General features: G+C 42.2%; 2 protein-coding genes across 3 annotated transcripts in view; one reads left to right on the top strand and one right to left on the bottom strand.

Moving 5' to 3' along the window:
- Positions 1-113: 113 nt before the first annotated feature.
- Positions 114-11,122, bottom strand: SERINC3 (serine incorporator 3). Its single transcript, XM_005304667.4, has 10 exons — positions 10,963-11,122; positions 8,921-9,082; positions 7,742-7,935; positions 6,868-6,947; positions 5,907-6,044; positions 5,028-5,197; positions 3,671-3,761; positions 2,886-3,063; positions 1,932-2,156; positions 114-919 (listed from the first exon to the last, which is right to left on the bottom strand). Exons 1-10 carry the CDS (start codon positions 10,999-11,001, stop codon positions 781-783), a joined length of 1,416 nt encoding a protein of 471 aa, XP_005304724.2. The 5' UTR covers positions 11,002-11,122; the 3' UTR covers positions 114-780.
- A 237-nt stretch (positions 11,123-11,359) lies between these two features.
- The window catches only part of PKIG (cAMP-dependent protein kinase inhibitor gamma), a 60,931-nt gene continuing 54,831 nt past the window's right edge, over positions 11,360-17,459 (top strand). The window contains exon 1 of one of the 2 annotated variants that reach the window (XM_065565932.1): positions 11,360-11,514. The gene's annotated coding sequence lies outside the window, so the exon portion shown is untranslated. Of the gene's footprint in view, positions 11,569-17,459 lie in introns of both variants that reach the window. The other variant, XM_065565933.1, reaches the window with a different exon arrangement.

Raw genomic sequence — 17,459 nt, 5'->3', positions numbered from 1 at the left:
CTTTGAACAGTTAATCTATATTTTAATCAAATGCATTTATCATGAAAATATTGATAATTTCATGGGTATTAACTCATTCAAGCTCAGACAAATTAAGACTTAATAAAAACATGTTTTTCTAGTATAATTTTAATTTGAAACAGAAGTATCTGATTAGTTTAGAGTTAAATCAAAGTTAAAATATTTGGCAAATACACTAAACCAAGAAGCATAGTTTTCCATAAAATCTAAAAGTATTATTCTGGGAACAGGAATTAGAGTTAACAGCTACACATCAAGATATTGGTCTTGTAGTGAATGTATAAGCTTCTGCCCACAAACAGGAGGGTGTTCTTTTAGACAATGGAATGTAGAAACTTACACAGTATGGCTTACACTTCCACACACTGAAGCATTTAGTGCATTATGCTGAACACCGCTTGTTCTTTAAAATATATTACTTTGTGTTTAATTGTTCTCTTCAATATTCTGTTGGATCTAATGGATACAACAAGTGTTTTTCTTCTGTGCTGTACAACACCACCACTACATCTGTAGTAGATTTCAAAAATGCACTAATAGCTAACCTCACGTATAGGTTAAAATAAAATAGTATCAAAATTATTGTAGTTTAGATACTACATCAAGCATTACATAATCCAGCAGTTTCTATCCACCTGCATGGAACATGAAAAGATGCATTTCCCTTACTTTCAAAAAATAACTGAAGCAATACATGACATTTTGGCTTTCAGCAGAGGAACTTCAGGCATTTTCATGATCTCAGACAAGCACAATCATTTAAGTGAAGTCCCGATTGGTAAGGACAAGAGGAGCCACTAGGGTCCAGACATAGAGAAGGAGGCAGACCCAGCTTGAAGAGATCTTCACCCACACGGCTGGCCACTTGCTTGTCATAGTTTTGAAGTCTGCATCAGGGCTGGAACAATTGAAAAATAGTTGTTAATGACAAGCCTCCTCCTGCCACCCTCTCTGCACTTTTACTGAATTGAAGGTGCAGCATGTTTGGAACAACTCCATCATCATTTCCAAAAAGGCTCCTTGTCTTATAAGTGAAGACCCTAAACTGCAAAGGCCCTCCTTTCAGAACTTTAGACGTGTCCTGCCACCTAGTCTCAGTATGTCCCAGCCTATGTATGTTTATGCATCACCACTCTTAAAATTGACCCCACAGCCAGTTAACCAACTTCAGTTTTTCATTTCAGGCAGCTGTTCCTCCACTAAATGAGAAAATGCAAGACCACCCCATGTAGTAGGTCAGCTAATCACAAGAAAAAGGCAATAAGTAGGTAGTGGGGGCACAGCCTCAAGATTGATAGTCTCAGTAGCTCTGGGGGAACCCTCACCACATAAGTGGCTTCCATGTCTGTAGTTGCCAACATTCCTTCTCCTGTTTGTCTTCTCAATCTCAAGCTGGGCAGAACCAAACTTTTCAAAGGACAGAGTCCCCGACTAACTCATTATGCCAACCGGAAGAAAGATGCACAGCCACAGGAATCTGAAGAAAAATCTACTAGTCAGTCTGGTATCTTCTGCTCTTACAAATTTGGACAATCCTTTATGCAGGCTCACCCACCCCACTTCTACTGTCAATGCCTTTAATGCTTTCTACAGTTTCTTTACTATCCTATTTCATCAACACAAAAAGCTAACCACCACAACTTTGATACAACTAGCATGAAGGGAAGATCTCAAACCACAGGACAGATGTCCCTGATTTACGAGTAGCCTTCAGATTTCCAATCCCTAAACTACCAGTGAACTCACTGGATATAAAGGGGAATGGGGCATAAGAGTTACTCTCCCAGCAGGAATTAAAGCTGCACAGATAGTCAGATCAGCCACCCAGAGTTGAGGTAGCAGGTGCACCTTTCATCCACCTTCACAAATATATTTTTATGTTTAAAAAGTTAAAAACATTTTGTTCCTACCTGTACCAGTTGGTGAGTGTCATCATGATGTAGAGAGAGGCAAGGAGCAACATGAAGTGAAAGAAAGCATAGCTGTACTGAACTGCCCCTTTCTCATTATCCATGACCCGACGAACTTCTCCATCTTCCACAGACGTACCATCGGTTCCCACATCATCCAGCATGGCACTGTCATTCCCAGACAAAGTCAGCTTGTTCACCTGGCTGTTACTGGAAGAGCGGATGCTGCAAAGTGACCCAAAAAAGAAAAGTTAAAAATCAATCCTATAGAACACAGGGGTGGGTTTCACTAGTGACTATAACTACTAGTCAAATCTTTTCCATCCTCAAAATATGTTGCGATTGACTGAAATTTTTCCAAAGGGGTAAAAAAGGAACGCTCCTTAGGAGATCCATTTCCATCCATGTTACATATCAGAGACCCAATCTTTGGAATAGGAACATTTCCCCTCCCCCCCCGCCCGCCGCACCTGACACTGCTGTGGATATCACTGCAGGTGGCAGTACCACACCAGGAAGTTAACTCCTAGCCCCTGCTAGAACTGGAAACTCAAGACTCAGATTCCAGTTGCTATCAGTGGAAGCAGGGTGCTGCTTCTGAACTTCCAGTCCAGGCAAACTCTTACCCCAATGTGTTTAGTTTTTGTATTGTGATTGGAGGTCAGTTCAGAAACAACTTTCCTACTATTTACCTACTGACTAAGTAACATCCCCCTCCACACTTCATGCTATTACGGCCTATTTTAGCTTAAGACTTCAACTAATTAAGAACAAGGTTGGTGAAGCCTCTACCCTCCTCACAGTTTTACTAGTCTTTCATATTTTTATTTGCCCACATCAAGCTAGACAGAGCCTTATGTGCAAGCCAGGTAGATTTAATACACAAACCCACCCAGTGTCCACAAAAGGAAGGTAAGTGCTGCCTGTTTCTGCTTTGAGGGACTCAGATCTTACCTAGAATACAGGAGACAAAGAACAAAGATACCAAGTCCAACAATACTCTGTGCATCCCACCACTGCAAGGACTTTGGTGGAGCCGGAGTAGCAGGTATGACAGTTGCATTAGCTGGAGCTATTGTGGGTGCAGTTATCTGTGTGATGATGTTCAACAAACTTGGGTTGCAGCTTCTATCTGAAAGAGGTTTACAAAAAGAGATAAACAGGCACAAGCTTTTTAGTAAAACTCATCCCTGTCATCTTGTTGGCCAGGTTTGTAGTCTAGAGTTCCTTCCGGACTTCCAATTGCTTTTGGATTCCCCAGTAGCATCAATGGCAAGAAGTCTCCCCACCTGCACTTGACTAGATTAGTGTACTCCAATCAGGTCCTTTCTCAGATCTTTGCACAGACACCATCCTTCCCACATTCCAATCCCCCCACTGCTTGATTCTCAAAATATTTAGTTCTGTGGTTCACTAGAAAGGAGGTCAGAGAATGCAATATATAAGCCTAGGCTAGAGAATTAACTTCAGTCCGGACCTTGTCCATCAACCAGGTCTTTGGGACCTCCAGAATAGATTGCTGCAATATGCGCCACACAAAAGAAAGCCATTGAGAAGGTGAATATGACCACCTGACTATGTAGCAATTCTACACCTTGAGTATGCACATGTTGCATGGATTCTTAAATGCATCATTTGACCAGCAATCCCAGCACAATGGCTTCTGATAACAATAAACTCCACTGATATGTTTGTTTTAAAAATGGAATACATTACTGCCAAGGCAGATAGATGCTTACCAGGCTCGTTAGACATAGCTGACCAAGTGAGATACATTGTGTAGAGACTAATAACAGAGGACTGGAGGAGGCCAGAGTGAGGTTGATGTTCCTGTTTAAAGACAAAATGCCCTCCAGAGTCAAAAAAGGCATTTCAGCTAGAGCTGGATTTAATCCTAATTGCTGCAGATTTGCCTAACATCTAGTAACTACCATTAAACCCTTCAAAAAGTCTTGCCTATGAGTATTTAATGACTAAAACATTTGCCATAACTGTTTAGGGCTATGTATTACATATATGGCGGCAAATAATTCAGGGGTGAGAACCACACTGGTAGTCTATCTTTGGAGGTTGAGAACACTGGTAATAAACCAGCCAGGGACACATGTTCATCCCTCTTGACCCAAACGTATGCACTGCACACATCTTTGATCAGCAGCTCTTGTTTGACTTAATCGTGACAAGACTGACTGTAGCAGGTTTGCAAAATACAAGGCTAGCAAATAACTTCTGAGCAATATCTAGTAATACCCTGATGCATATTAGCAGAGGTGGTGACTCAAAATAGATTTGGGGGAAGAGTAGCAGCTTTAGAACCCAAGACCTACAGATATGCCCAGTATTCTTCAAAGGGTGTTTAACCAGCTGAAGCAAGTGTACTCTACCTGATGCAGAACTATTTTTTGTTTAACAGACATCAAAACAGGTCATCAAAGTATGCGCCTGTTTACAATCACCCAAAATAGAACCATCCAAATTCAACCCTCAATTTACACATGTGGAAACCCACATTAAATGAAAAGGGTTGCACAATTATCATAAAGGGCAACATTGTATCTTACAACAGCAACAATCAATCAGAGCAAAGGAAGACTAATCTATCATCATTCATTGTTTGCTAACGAGGCCAAGGGTTCTTAGAAATTTTCATAGTGCACCATATCTCATGAAAGTATTCAAAAGCATCTTAATGACTTAAGAGCCTAAATCCAATTGATGTCATTTAGGTATGCTGAAAGTTTTACCCAGCATCTCTCAGATGCCTCCCCTCTGATCCATGGTAGCTGTAGCGTCTCTGAGGCAACCACAGCAACTGCTTTCACTAAGTGCACTAAGAAACAGTTTGGTGCATTGTATTTCAGATGTGTCCAATATAATGCCGATTTCTAGCCGTCATTATGTGACATGCCAGCTTTCTACAGATGGTCAGTAAATGCTTAAATGTCCATAGTTCAGGAACTATTTCATTAGGCTCTGTTTTCTGCCTAATGGTCTCATCCTGTGACAATTTTTTTCTGAACGTATACTTCAAAGGAGATTTAAAGATATTGCTGTCTGTGTACAAAAGGATTTAACCAAAAATAGAAAATGTAGTACCTGAACTTTCGGAAGGATAGAAATGATGGAGACAACAATGCACAAGATCATATTAAAGCTGATGAAGAACTTGTTCTCAGTACAACCATCAGGTTTAGTGTAGAATACATAGAAGAGCACAACAGAAATTATCGACAAGATGTAGGTCACGCTCGTACAAGAAAGTAAAGCTGAAAAAGAAAGACAAGTTAACTCAACGCAGGGTGGAAACAAGTACTTCTGCAGGCTCCCCATTGGGGCACTTACCAGCCCTGAATTTTCGAGGCAAGATTTTCTCTCTACCCCACATAGACTGGGTGCTTTTATAGTGTCCTTCTTTCAAGTTATTTATAATATAAGGAGCCACAGAGGTTAGTGTTCTCAGCTAAAATAGTTAAGTTAAATTGCTAATTGTTATGGTTGTGTCACTGGAGCCATTTACAATCACATCAACAGCCTACAAGCATGAGGTGCAGCCATGTTATCACCATTATGCAGACAGGGTGACTAAGGAAAAGAGCTTAGCTGACTTGCCTGAGGACATTAAGGGAGTCAATGGCTGCTAGCCCTGTATTCAGACCATGCCTCTCTATGTAGCTGGGCAAGAAATTTAAATTTTATTTCTTATGACCATCAAAATGGACAGTGACTGACAGGTCTACTTCCCATTTTAATTAATGAGACCAGAACCAGCGTGTACATAGAGCTATAGCGGAGCAACACTGCAGCTTCTAATTCCTCAAGTAACTCTGGAGTTTCAGTTGTAGGATGCAGATCAGAGAACAGCACGTACACAGTGGCAGGGCTGTAAGAGGCTATCCCTTATTTTTGTACTTACGCTATGTACTCATTGTTTGTTTCTTCTAGTTATGTTTTGCATTCTCTGATTTAGATACCTACCCACATACCAACACCTGGAGTTTCCTTCCTCCATTCGCTCAACCCAGGACTCATTCCAGGAGTGAGCAAAGTCCACAAGCAGCACCAGCTGGATGAGGATAAAGCAAAAGGCTCCAAGAGTGCCAATAATAAACCATGCTAGAAAAGACATTGAAGGGTATTAAGTTAGTTATTTCTCATAATTTGTATTTTACTAGTAGAAAAAACTAGCCTCAGATTAACCAATAAACTGGCTTATCAGCTTTTTAAAGGAATAGTGAAAATATAGCCTGGAAATTCAGTCCCTTAATACTCTATGGTATCGATCCTGCAAATACTTACACATGTACTTGGATCTAGAGCATGCAAGTAGTTTCACTTGCTTAATTTGAGTCACACTGAAGTACGTGCTAAGTATTTGCAAGATTGAGCCCAAAGTGTTTTCAGAGAGAAGAATTCAATATTTAATGTAAGACACTATTTTCATGTCCATAAGTGACCATCGAAGTTTATGAAAGGTGATTTAACTCCCCAACAATCCTACAAAATGGATGCAAACAGTACTAGTCATAGGTAAACACTTCCTTAGAATAGCTGACTGAAGAAGATAGGGATCTTCTGCAAAGGCCTTTAGGAAGTTCTTAAATGCCTTGGGAAACAAAGTCTTTCCCGACATCTACTAATATGAACAGTGACAGAAGAGAAACGAAGATTTAGTCAGTCAAAAACACTTAAAATAATTCAGGTATTTAACTATAAATATGGAGCTCCACCCCGTTTATCTGAAACAGCACTGCAGCTATGCCCCATGTACTGCTTACCTCGTAACTTCCCTAATTACCAGAACATTCCAAGGAAATGGGGTTGCACTGTATGTATTCTACAACAACCATAACTTGGAATGCACCAACTATAACCTCTGGTAATTTGTGAAAAAGTTTGTATTTTCAAAAGCGATTCCATGACTATATATTAACTTTACCTCTTGTGAAAGGCCCTTCAGGAATGTAAAAGGCTCCAACCATGATACCAACTATGGCAGCTATTTTGAAGAACCAGAACCTTTTTAAAATAAAAAGACAAACATGTTTGACAGTGTTGGTCCTCTATCTGTACAATGAACCCTGTTTTAAGTGAACAAAATATGGCTGATTAACAGACGTGATTGTCCAAGCATATGCAGGTTTCAAAAGACCGCTCTTATTTGGCAGTCTCCTGTGTGAAAAGACCATCTCAGAGCATCCCCAAATAGATGGAATACAATTCTGTTCCATTGTTATTAGACAGGGTACATATACACCCAAATGAGTTCTTGGTGATGAAATAATATCTGTAACATTTCACAACTGAATAGTGTGAAAACACTATTCAGTGCTTTAGCCTAGAGAGAGAATGTTAAATAAGAAAACGTTTAACAAAGTCTCTGTTATTTTAAAAGGTTTATTTTAATTAAGGTATACTAAAAATATATTTGTCAAGAGTCTCCCTTTCCACTCCATCTTTATCTCCCTTTTTAAAAAAGAAGATGGCAGTTTCAAATGAACGCCAGACTCCAGAGAATTATGTGCGTTAGGGAAAATAACAGAACAGGTGAGTTAGCTGATTTCAAGGCATAATGTTTCAGCTTCTAATTATCAGTACTTTAGAAAAGCAGTGCACGTATGAGACTTCCTAGGGATCTTGGTTACCTACGCACTTTCAGAAGCAGTTCTCTAAGCAATCAGCAAAGGAACTAAAGGACTCAGTCCAGGCTGTTCATCCACATACACCTAAGGAATCTGTCACTATCTGGTGAAGAAGTTAGTAAGAGACAGACGAAGCAAGTTAACAGGCAAGTCAGTACAATGCCTACATACCCATTGTGCACTGAGGCTCTCGGATCGTTACTCGTTTTCACTTGTATCATAAGAAGAGAGAAAATGAAGAAGAACACTGCCATGGCAAAGCTGATTCGATAGACAGCCCTGTATCCAACCAACACATCGCAGTTGACAAAGCCATTCATGTGTGGTAGCCGGGTATGAAGCCCCTCATCACAAAATCCAGGCACCTGGATAAAAAGAGACTTGTAACTTGCAGTTCTAAGACCGCAGTCACAAATATGTGGAATACATAAATAATGCAAGGGTCTCAGCCAGCTTCCCTTTGGTGGCCATTGTGAGAAAAGGCTTTGCATCTGGTCCACAGGCAGAGATCAGATTTGTTCCTAGTGTCACTTTTCCTCCCCATATCACTGCATAACCAAGACATATAGAGAGTAACTAATTTACCCAAAAGGAAAGTATCAGAGTGTAAGGCTTAGAGCAAGGATGTTAATTTGGTATCCTCATTCTCTAGGCTTGAGATGCCCAAGTGTCACAAAAGTGAAATAGATATTTCAGACTAGGAGCCAAACAGAAAACCATTCCATAGATATTGTGGCAAGTCTCCATTATATTCCTTTGCCAACTCCTGCGTGGCAGCCTCAGTGGCACCTCACTTCTGAACAGACAACTGACTTTTTGGCAGAACTCAGTTAATAGTTCTGGTCAGTTAATATTTTTGTTGCCCCAAGTCTTGAAATCCTCTTTTCCAGCCACCATCCTAACAGGATCCTATCTCCAGTTGGGACAGGTGTTCTTCCTATTCAAGGATTTAAATCAACACAGCAGGAGCATCTGAATTAATGGTGTAACATAAATCTCTTCCCCAGCAACATAAAATCTGAATGAACTGCTCTACAGAGAGAATTTGCAGGACAGTGACAGGCACTCTGAACAGTGCTGTGCTGAGGACAATGTGAATTTAAAAGAAAAAAAGTAATTTACTTACTGGTAGTTTACATTTCAATTATGCACATGGGCGACACTCGTAAATCTTTGGATTGCTAAACACAGTTAATTTTTCCTCTGTTTGAGAAATTCCCCCCTTTCAACAGCTCCAGTTTATTTGGGCATTTGTGTGTGAGATAGTCCATGGCTAATAAGAAGAACTGGGGGCTACTAGCATAGATCATGGCTTTGTTACAAAGGAGATCACAAATGTCTTATTCATACCTTTTTCAGATGCTCTTCCATTCCCGGTGCTAGCATGATACAGGCAACAAGCGTACTGAGAAGAAGGAGGAAGGCATAGATAAGACGGGTCACTGTGGAATTCTTGCTGTTTGGACAACATCGACACAACAAACATGAGGCACCGCTGCACAGACATGGAATCTGGAGAACCAACATGGGAACAGTAAGGGTATTTCCGTAAACAGACCTCACTTTCAAAAGGGCTAATCATCATTAAACACAGTCCCCTACTCAGCCAAATACCGCTTCCCTGGAAATTAATAGCCCTAGTCACTCACTTCCTGCAGAAGTTACTACAAAAATTAGAGACCAAAGTGATCAATTTACACATCAAGTTTCACCTTGATGGCATTTTTTTCTACAGTACATTCTTTATTGCTTTATCATCTTCATTTAATGTGTCTCAAGTGATGGCACTCCCATCATTTTACACGTGTGATTATATTTTTAGTTTTAGAACAGTACTCCAAGGCATAAAATCATGCACGTACAATACAGTTTAGTTTACAAAACAGAAGATTATAGAAATATGGTATGGTCACAGGACCTGTAATTACATTAGAACAAGTAGTTCTGCACTTCTCAGCACAAACACACAAGACTTATTTTGCTTTCTACTTATTACAAATGGCTACCAGGCTGTAGGGACCCACTAATAGGAAGGAAAAACACAGGGGACAGTTATAGTGGGGCAGCAATGAATGATTCTATTCCTCATGAATGGTGCATGCTCAAATTTGAAGTTCTTGATTACAGAGAAGCTTTAGGAGATGTTATTTATGAAAAGTTGACAGTGTTTTCATTTCTCTCTACTGCTATCAGCATTTATCAATTATGGAAACAAGTTGTATTTAAAACCAGTTTCTGAATTTCTTATTTAGAAAGTGGTTTCAAGAGCATCAAGCTTAGAAAAAAACCCAACCTAATTGATTCCATTGTTTTATAACAGTACATAAAACAAAACTAACAGTTTTACAACTATTTAGCTACATCTTAAAAATATTTCAAAGCTCATGGTCAGTAATTTACGCCCACAAACGCAACACCAAAAAAAATGAATTAAATCGATAATTTCCAGGAAAACAGTTCTTGTTTAATCTTAGACATACCACTGCAGTATTTCCAATCTTAGCACTGGACTAATACAAGAGAACTAGAAAGTGAAGGTAGCAAATACATTTTCATTGTTTTAAGGTTAATGAAATGCACGTAGTAACAACAAAGACCACATAAGTGATGTCACTAGATGTTTAAGATTCTTTATTATAACAGACTAAGTAACCAGCATTTTTAAAAAGCTCCCCCCCCCCCCTCCGCCCAATCTCTCCCCTAGTTTATGGGCTTTGCCCTACAATTACCCAAATGAGCCTCTATGTCCTCAGAGCAATTTGTGTGTTGTTGATAATACAATGATTACTTCCTGTGTTACGCCTCCTGAGATTACAAACACGAGGACGGAATTCCCACAAATAAACAAACAATGTCTATAGTATTCGAAATGAGACAGGAAACCCCTGAGCTACAGCAAGAAGTCCCCTGGATCCCTCGGGGCATTTGCCAAGTACCACTGATCAATGTCACATCCCTTCCCCCCACCGCCTGCCTATCGAGCTCCTGAGCCTAGCAGCTCCTGGGGGCTGGGCCTGCCTCTCGCTATGTGACCGTACAGCGCCGTACACAAGGGCTCGAAGCTCGGCCACTGCCCGAAGGCGCCCCCCGAACAGCCGTGATACGCGGCTCAGCGCCAGACACAGCAGAGCCCCACTAGTAGCCAGCGACACCAGGACGCAGAGCTCGGGGTGGGGGTCTCCGGGCCTGGAGACGAGCCTTAGCGGCGGTAATAACACGCCCCCACCCCGGGCGACCAGGCCTCACAACCGCATCCCCCCGGTGATGGGGGGCAAGAGGGCGGGGCAGCATTTTCTCTGCCCGGATCATACGGGGGCCCACGCGATGGGCGGAGCTCGCACCCCCACCAGTCGCCGTCAGCACCCTTCAGGGGAGACCACCCCGCCACTCACCCAGCTGGCCAGCGAACAGACCCCCAGCACGGCCCCCATGGTAACACAGCAACTGCTTCGGGCTCCGCCGCCGCTTCTGACTTCTTCTTCCCCCCCTGAAGCGACGCCACTTGCGTCATCACGGTGCACCCGCCCCGCAGCCCAGCGCTCATTGGTCGCGTCCTGAGCGCGGTGACGTTATGCACGCATGGAACGATCTGTTAGGAGAGGGGAGGGGAGGAGGCAGATCAGCCAAAGAAAAGACTCTCTGCCTCTTGGAGGGCGGGGCTGGGGTAGCAGCCCAGCAGGGCCTCCAAAGCGGTGATCGGTGACGTTTCGCGCAACCAGGCAGTCATTGGTCGAAGAGACCAAGTGGGTGGTGCCAGTGTTAGAGCCAGCCTATGGGGGCACTTAGTCAGCTGGGTAGCAGTTGACAGGAAGGGCCCGAGGCTGTTCAACCGTCATCTTTCACCCGGTGGGCGGGGCCATTGGCGGCTCCTCTCCCCCTCCCACCAACTGCCATGGCAACCGCCAACAGCCTCCTGAGGCACCAGGCCTCAGCCTCCCCTCAAGGTAAGCCTGCCAACCCCACCTCGAGGCAACTGTACCCAACCCCCAGCAGCCAGGGTGAGTATCTGGAGAGAGAACAGAGATAAGACCGATAACATCATTTTTGTACACTGCAGAAGTTGGACGGCTGCAGCATCTTTTGCTGGCCACAGACTCTGAACATTAGCTCTCCCAGTGGATTGTGATGATAATGCAAATCCTTACTGGCAAATTCATAAAAACCCCATCCAGGCTGATCGAATACCTGCCAGATGATAAACTTAAGAGGTGAGCCACGCCAGTGTGACGTCACAGTGCTATGATGGCACAGGGGCACGGTCCCATTATAATGTCAACACGCCATGTCACCGTTGTGTTGCGTGAGCATGATGTCACGTCCTGGCCAAAGAGCATCGCCTTGCATCCTGTTTTGGTGACGCGTCACAAGTGGACATAATGTCATGTTCTGCTATAGGGAGGGGGCACCCCAGTGGGCAAGCTCATGAAGGTGTCCTGTGAGGGGGTGCTGTCTGGGACTTATTATGCATGGCTGGAAACACCCATAAATCAAAACCAAATAATGAATGCCAGTCTGTGCAACCAGATGAACCACGTCAGGGGTCGTGTTGTGGCCACCGTTTGTTTGTCTTGCCTGTTCTGATGTGGAGAGAGAAGAAAACGACCCCACAAAAACCCAGGCAGCCTCCTAAAATACATCTATCTGTTCACATTGTGTTTTACCATGGTAATAATCTAAAATGATTTTTGAATATGGTTATAACATATTTAAGTCCCATCAGCATAGGTAAAACCAAACTCTGTTATAGCACAGTTGGGATTACATCACGTTACCCAACAGGGCAGTTGTGATCATGTAGACAGGCCATTGTTGGATGTCTTTCATTGTAAAAGCTTCCAAACTTCCCAAAGCTTTACAAACAACATACATTCATCACTGAAACAGCGTCATCGCTGGTCAGAATCTGGAAAATCTGAATTGGAAAATAAAAGATTGTGGTGCTTTTCTAAACTTCACCAACTTGAGCTGCCAAAATTAGATGTGGCTACCAGTAGATTGTGCAGATGTTCAAATATGATCATGCATACTGTCTGGTCTTTAAATAAAATAAATTAATGGAGACATCCTACCTCCTAGAACTGGAAAGGACCTTGAAAGGTCATTGAGTCCAGCCTGCTGCCTTCACTAGCAGAACCAAGTGCTGATTTTGCCCCAGATCCCTATGTGGCCCCCTTGAGGATTGAACTCACAACCCTGGGTTTAGCAGGCCAATGCTCAAACCACTGAGCTATTCCTCCCCCTTGAGTCTTTGCTGGACTCCTTGAACTTGGCTTCTTCATGGGGATGAGGGGGAGTAAATGATGATGCTCTCTCACACCTACCTACTCAAGGCACTAAAATGAGCTGTCACTCAGCAGACTGCGTGATGCTTCTCTCTCCTTTCTTACATGCTTTGATGAGCAATGAAAATTAACAGCGTTGACCTTTATAGTATCCCTACTGGCATTTGAGTTAACAGCCATTAGAGTGGGGCAATTCATATCTCTGAGAGCTATTGTTTCCGGCTTTCTTCAAACTCAAGACATTGATGCATCCGTTACACTTTTACAGTCACAAAGGAAAGGGCAAAATAAATTTCAAAGCTCCCTTCCCTTATTCCCATAAATACTCTCTATGCTCCACCTAACCCGATAGGGGGATGAAAAACAGATACTAACTCTACCTCTGTTTGTTGTACCTCTACCTCTTCTCATATGAGTAAAACAATGAAAAGTCAATACCCCTCTCTTGTTAACTTGGGAATGAGCTGCGTGCTATCTTTAAATTTAAACATTGTAAGGAAAAAATGCATGCATGTGCTTCCCTGAGCTCCCATCCCCTTCATCAGCAAGCTCCTCTATGCTTGCCTAGCAGGACTGGCTAGACTCCTGAGTTTCAAATAGGTCCTGGCTCTGCATGGTTGGTGTCCCTTGCTGTATCTCCCCCCTCCTCTTTCTCCTTTCTCCCCTCCTTACTATTTATGGTAGGGGTCACTGTCTCAGGCTCCACCTCCACAGTGGTCTGTGGGGTCTCTGCCAAATATGGCCTGCAGCTCGTAAAAGTGGCAGGTCTGCAGGGCAGCATCACATCCACTGTCGCCTTCTCCAGACATGCGGTATCTCTGGCAACGTTTCTTTGCATTCATGTGGAACTGTTGCTCATCCGTCCTGTATCCCTTTTCCTGCATCCCCTGTGCAATCTGCTCATAGATGTCCACATTTTTTATGACTGTTCCACAGCTGTGCTTGCACCACCTCCTCTCTCCCCAGGAGATCCAACACTTCCAGTCTACTGTGGGCAGGAACACATTTACTACGTTGTGTGTACGGAGCCAGCATGGTTGTTTGGGCAGTTACACACAACAAGGATCAGCTGATAGGTTTGCTTACCAAGGTGGGCAATAAGGAGAGGCATTTCAAAAACACACAAGGCTTTTAAAGGTGGAGGGAAGGGGAGGCAGGAGCAGAGGTTTCTGTCCTCTGAGACCTCTAGGCACTGGAGTTTAAAACTGTGACCAGACCATTGTTGGAAACTGTTAGAGTTGACACAGGTCATGCAGTGTCCACAATCGCACTGTAGGAACTTAAGTAGGTTGACCACGGCTCTATGCCCTTCAAGGGAGGTGGTTCTACTGTGTCACCATAATGGGTTCTTACATTGCCGGAGACTAAACTCAGTGTAGTCACATGCACAAATAGGTTGATGCAAGGTGACTGATATCAACTTTACGTTAAAAAAAACTTTACTTTGTAGTGTAGACCAGGCATCAGTTCACATTTCCAAGGTTGACTTCACAGCTGAAACAGCAAGAGACTTACTCCTTTAAAATGAAAGTTGAGACTGGAAAATAAGAAGCAAACTTGAGAGTGTGCCAGCCCAGTTCGTGCCCTGCCTCTAGTATATTGCATCTGGGTAACAGCACACCGCAAAAATACAAAATTTAGCAAAGACAGCAAAGGAGAAGCCCATGTCTGGTTACCTAGATTTCCATATCAAAGCTATCCCCGTAGTATGTGAGCAAATGAAACTGAAAGGGAGTGGAGGAGGGGGCTATAGTGAGGCAGACTAATTAACATCAGTGGTAAATTAGCTAGGGCACCAGAGTTTATATGCCAACTTTGAGGAAAAGAAATTTGGAATTTTTAACAGATACAAATGGTCAGAACCTTAGTTGTACTCATCTAAAAGCTGGCTACCAGATAACCAGACATGCAATAAAGAAGCCATTTTCAGCATGCAACTTTAATACTTAGCCCTTCTAAACAACTTTACAATTTAAAGGCACAGTGTAACAAAGCAGGGGGAAATCAACAAAGCAAGCTAAAAACCTATGCATTTTGGCCACACATGTAACCAGAGCACACTCAACACATTAGATTAGGCTTTACGTCCTGAGACCCATCATCTCTGGGCCCCTCCTCCAACTGGATATGGGAAATTGCATGCTGGGACTGGTCATCTCCATGGGCCACACTCTTTGTAATCAGGTCATCTGTGAAAATTAAATGTGCTCCCTGGGACAGGACTCTCTCAGTAAATCACTGATATGGTCTCTGCCAGGAAATACCCAGACCTTTACCCTATTAGAAGCCTAACTTTCTTATCCTTTTCACATGCACGAAAAAAATCTCTAGGCAGGAAAGGTCACAGCTAAATCTCAACTGCTTCATTGTGTGTGCGCGCGCGCGCAGCGTCAAAAATTCTGCATTCTCTTCCCAGTTGCATCACTCACTCACTGTGTGAGCGAGTAAGTCACTAAGCATTCAACTACCCTAGTGATGGATGCTATAAAAAAGTTTTAGCTATAACATGGGGATAAAGATGTCTTCACAGGCCGTGTGAGGCTTAGTTAATGTTTGCAAAGTGCTTTAGGCTCCTCAGATGGCATGTGCTCAGGAAAGGCAAAGGATCATTTTTAACATAGAAAGCTTTTCCCTTCAACTTTATTCATCACAAGTGATTTCCAAATGCTCATTCTATTTCCTAGCATGCATCTGGTTCTGCATAACATCATTTCAAACCACACATATCTAACAAGAGATAAGGATGAAGTCATCCTAGTGCTATCAACTGTGGGAAAAGAAGCAGAATATGCCATGAGGTTATCCTAATCATTTACAAAAATAAACTGCTGTGGTATGTGAATTGGTTGTGCCAGACTGAGCCAATGGTGCATCCCGTGTGTATCTATGTGTTAGTTGAATGAAGGGACAAGAATTAAGTCCTTGAAATGTAATCTTGCTTGGGCAGTTTCTAAAGCAAAATGTAGCGTATCTGGCCAAGCCTTCTTGGAGACAATTCACTGCAGTTCTTTGTGCAACACTACTGGCAAGAAGCTATCAGGCTTGTGGATTAGTGCTGTCCATATTAATCGCAAGGGTCTCCTTACATGATAGTGAAGATGTGGAACTTTCCTCTGTGTTCACTGTAGTAGATGATGATTTGTTCTGCTTGTTTCTGTTTTTTCACAAGTGACAGATAGATCCTGAGTAGAATTGAAGAATTTAGAATTTGTTACTTTTTAGCCAGATATTTAACATATTGGAATTTCAGAATAGGAAAGTATGGGTTGTTGACAAGTCAAGCTTATAATTATAAAATTACAGGTAACGTATGTGTTCCTTTGATCACAGCTCCTTTAACCTGTATATTTGGCTGGGCACTGGTCTGTCTTGTGGATTGTTTGTGTTTCAGAAACACTGAGATGCTGTAGTTTGCTCTTTAATAAACTCAATTAATCCTTTCTCTGCCTGCTAATAATAATCATTGGACTCCTGTTTTGTAAAATGTTTAGTCTTCCCCATTATTAATGATTGCCATGTCAATTGGATCTACTGGGCATAATTATAGTGGAGTTTTCATTTAAGAGAATTGTTTTCCCAATAGTTTAGTTCAGTTCCTGTAGGTATTTTCTTTTAGGCTGAACTTTATTCAGTTATCCAATCCTTACAACCTGCTTTGAAAATATCACTTAAAGTCATTCATCCCTAAGGAACATTAATCATTAAGTACTGGGCCAAGTTCTGCCTTCAGTTATCATACATGGCTGTCACTACTATTGACTTCAGTTATTCTTTAATTGGACACTCAAATAGTTTCCACAAAATCTAGATGTTTTGTCAAGGCTGGAGAACTCTCCAAATACAAACACCATATCTGCTACAGAGTTCCCAAATTAGTTTCACTGGAACATGGTCTACTAGCATACAGTAAATACTGGTATTCTTTCACTATTAATGTCTGGGTGTTAACACATATGCTTTGTCCATAATTCCCCAGTGAAGCACCAGTCAGTCTTTTCAGCTGGGTCTCTTTCCTGCTTATCATCTTTTTCTGGTACCTCAAGAAAGCAGTGTTTGGTGGGGAGTGGAAATCTACAAGGTACAACTCCTACGTGCTTGCATTGGTCCCACAATGTAATTATCTTTCTTTTCTTTTTATTTCTCCTTCTCTGAAGCACTTGCTCACTATTGAATAATTTCCATCTTTTCTAACTGTATGTACCATTACTGCATTGTTAGCATCCTTGCCCTTCTGAGACTCTCCACCCTTCTGTCATGTCATGTGGATAAATGACTCATTCTATTTGTGATCTGCTGAGCTGATTGACAGCTAGTCAAGGTAGAGTTTTGCGCTCCGTGGCTGTTACTAATGCTGCTAAAAGTTTTTTAATATATTTTTTCTCTGTCTAAATCCTTAACAGGTTGAGTCACTGTTTTCATTCCCATTCCCTGAATGAGTGTGCAAGCGTGAGTCACTGTTTTTGATAAAGGGGTTATAATCTCTGTGTCTTTCTAGTTTTGTTTGACCAGTTGGTTCTTTCAGAATTTGTTAATTTAGGGTCTCATCTAAACTCCTAGAAATGGGAATCTTTCCACTGACTGCCATGGACTTTGGATCAGGCCCATTG

This window comes from Chrysemys picta, chromosome 13 (genome assembly GCF_011386835.1).
Source record: "Chrysemys picta bellii isolate R12L10 chromosome 13, ASM1138683v2, whole genome shotgun sequence".
Classification (NCBI taxonomy): Eukaryota; Metazoa; Chordata; order Testudines; family Emydidae; genus Chrysemys; species Chrysemys picta.
The sequence above is the reverse complement of the archived record's forward strand: the minus strand, read 5'-3'. Positions and strand labels throughout refer to the sequence as shown.

Bases quoted from the DNA above. Each gene is read 5' to 3' on its own strand.
- SERINC3 (XM_005304667.4), bottom strand. From the start codon at position 11,001: ATGGGGGCCGTGCTGGGGGTCTGTTCGCTGGCCAGCTGG. The intron at 6,045-6,867 runs GTAAAGTTAATA...TGTCTTTTCTAG, and splicing joins TGAAGGGCCTTTCACAAGAG to CATGGTTTATTATTGGCACT. The intron at 920-1,931 runs GTAGGAACAAAA...CAATTGTTCCAG, and splicing joins ACACTCACCAACTGGTACAG to CCCTGATGCAGACTTCAAAA.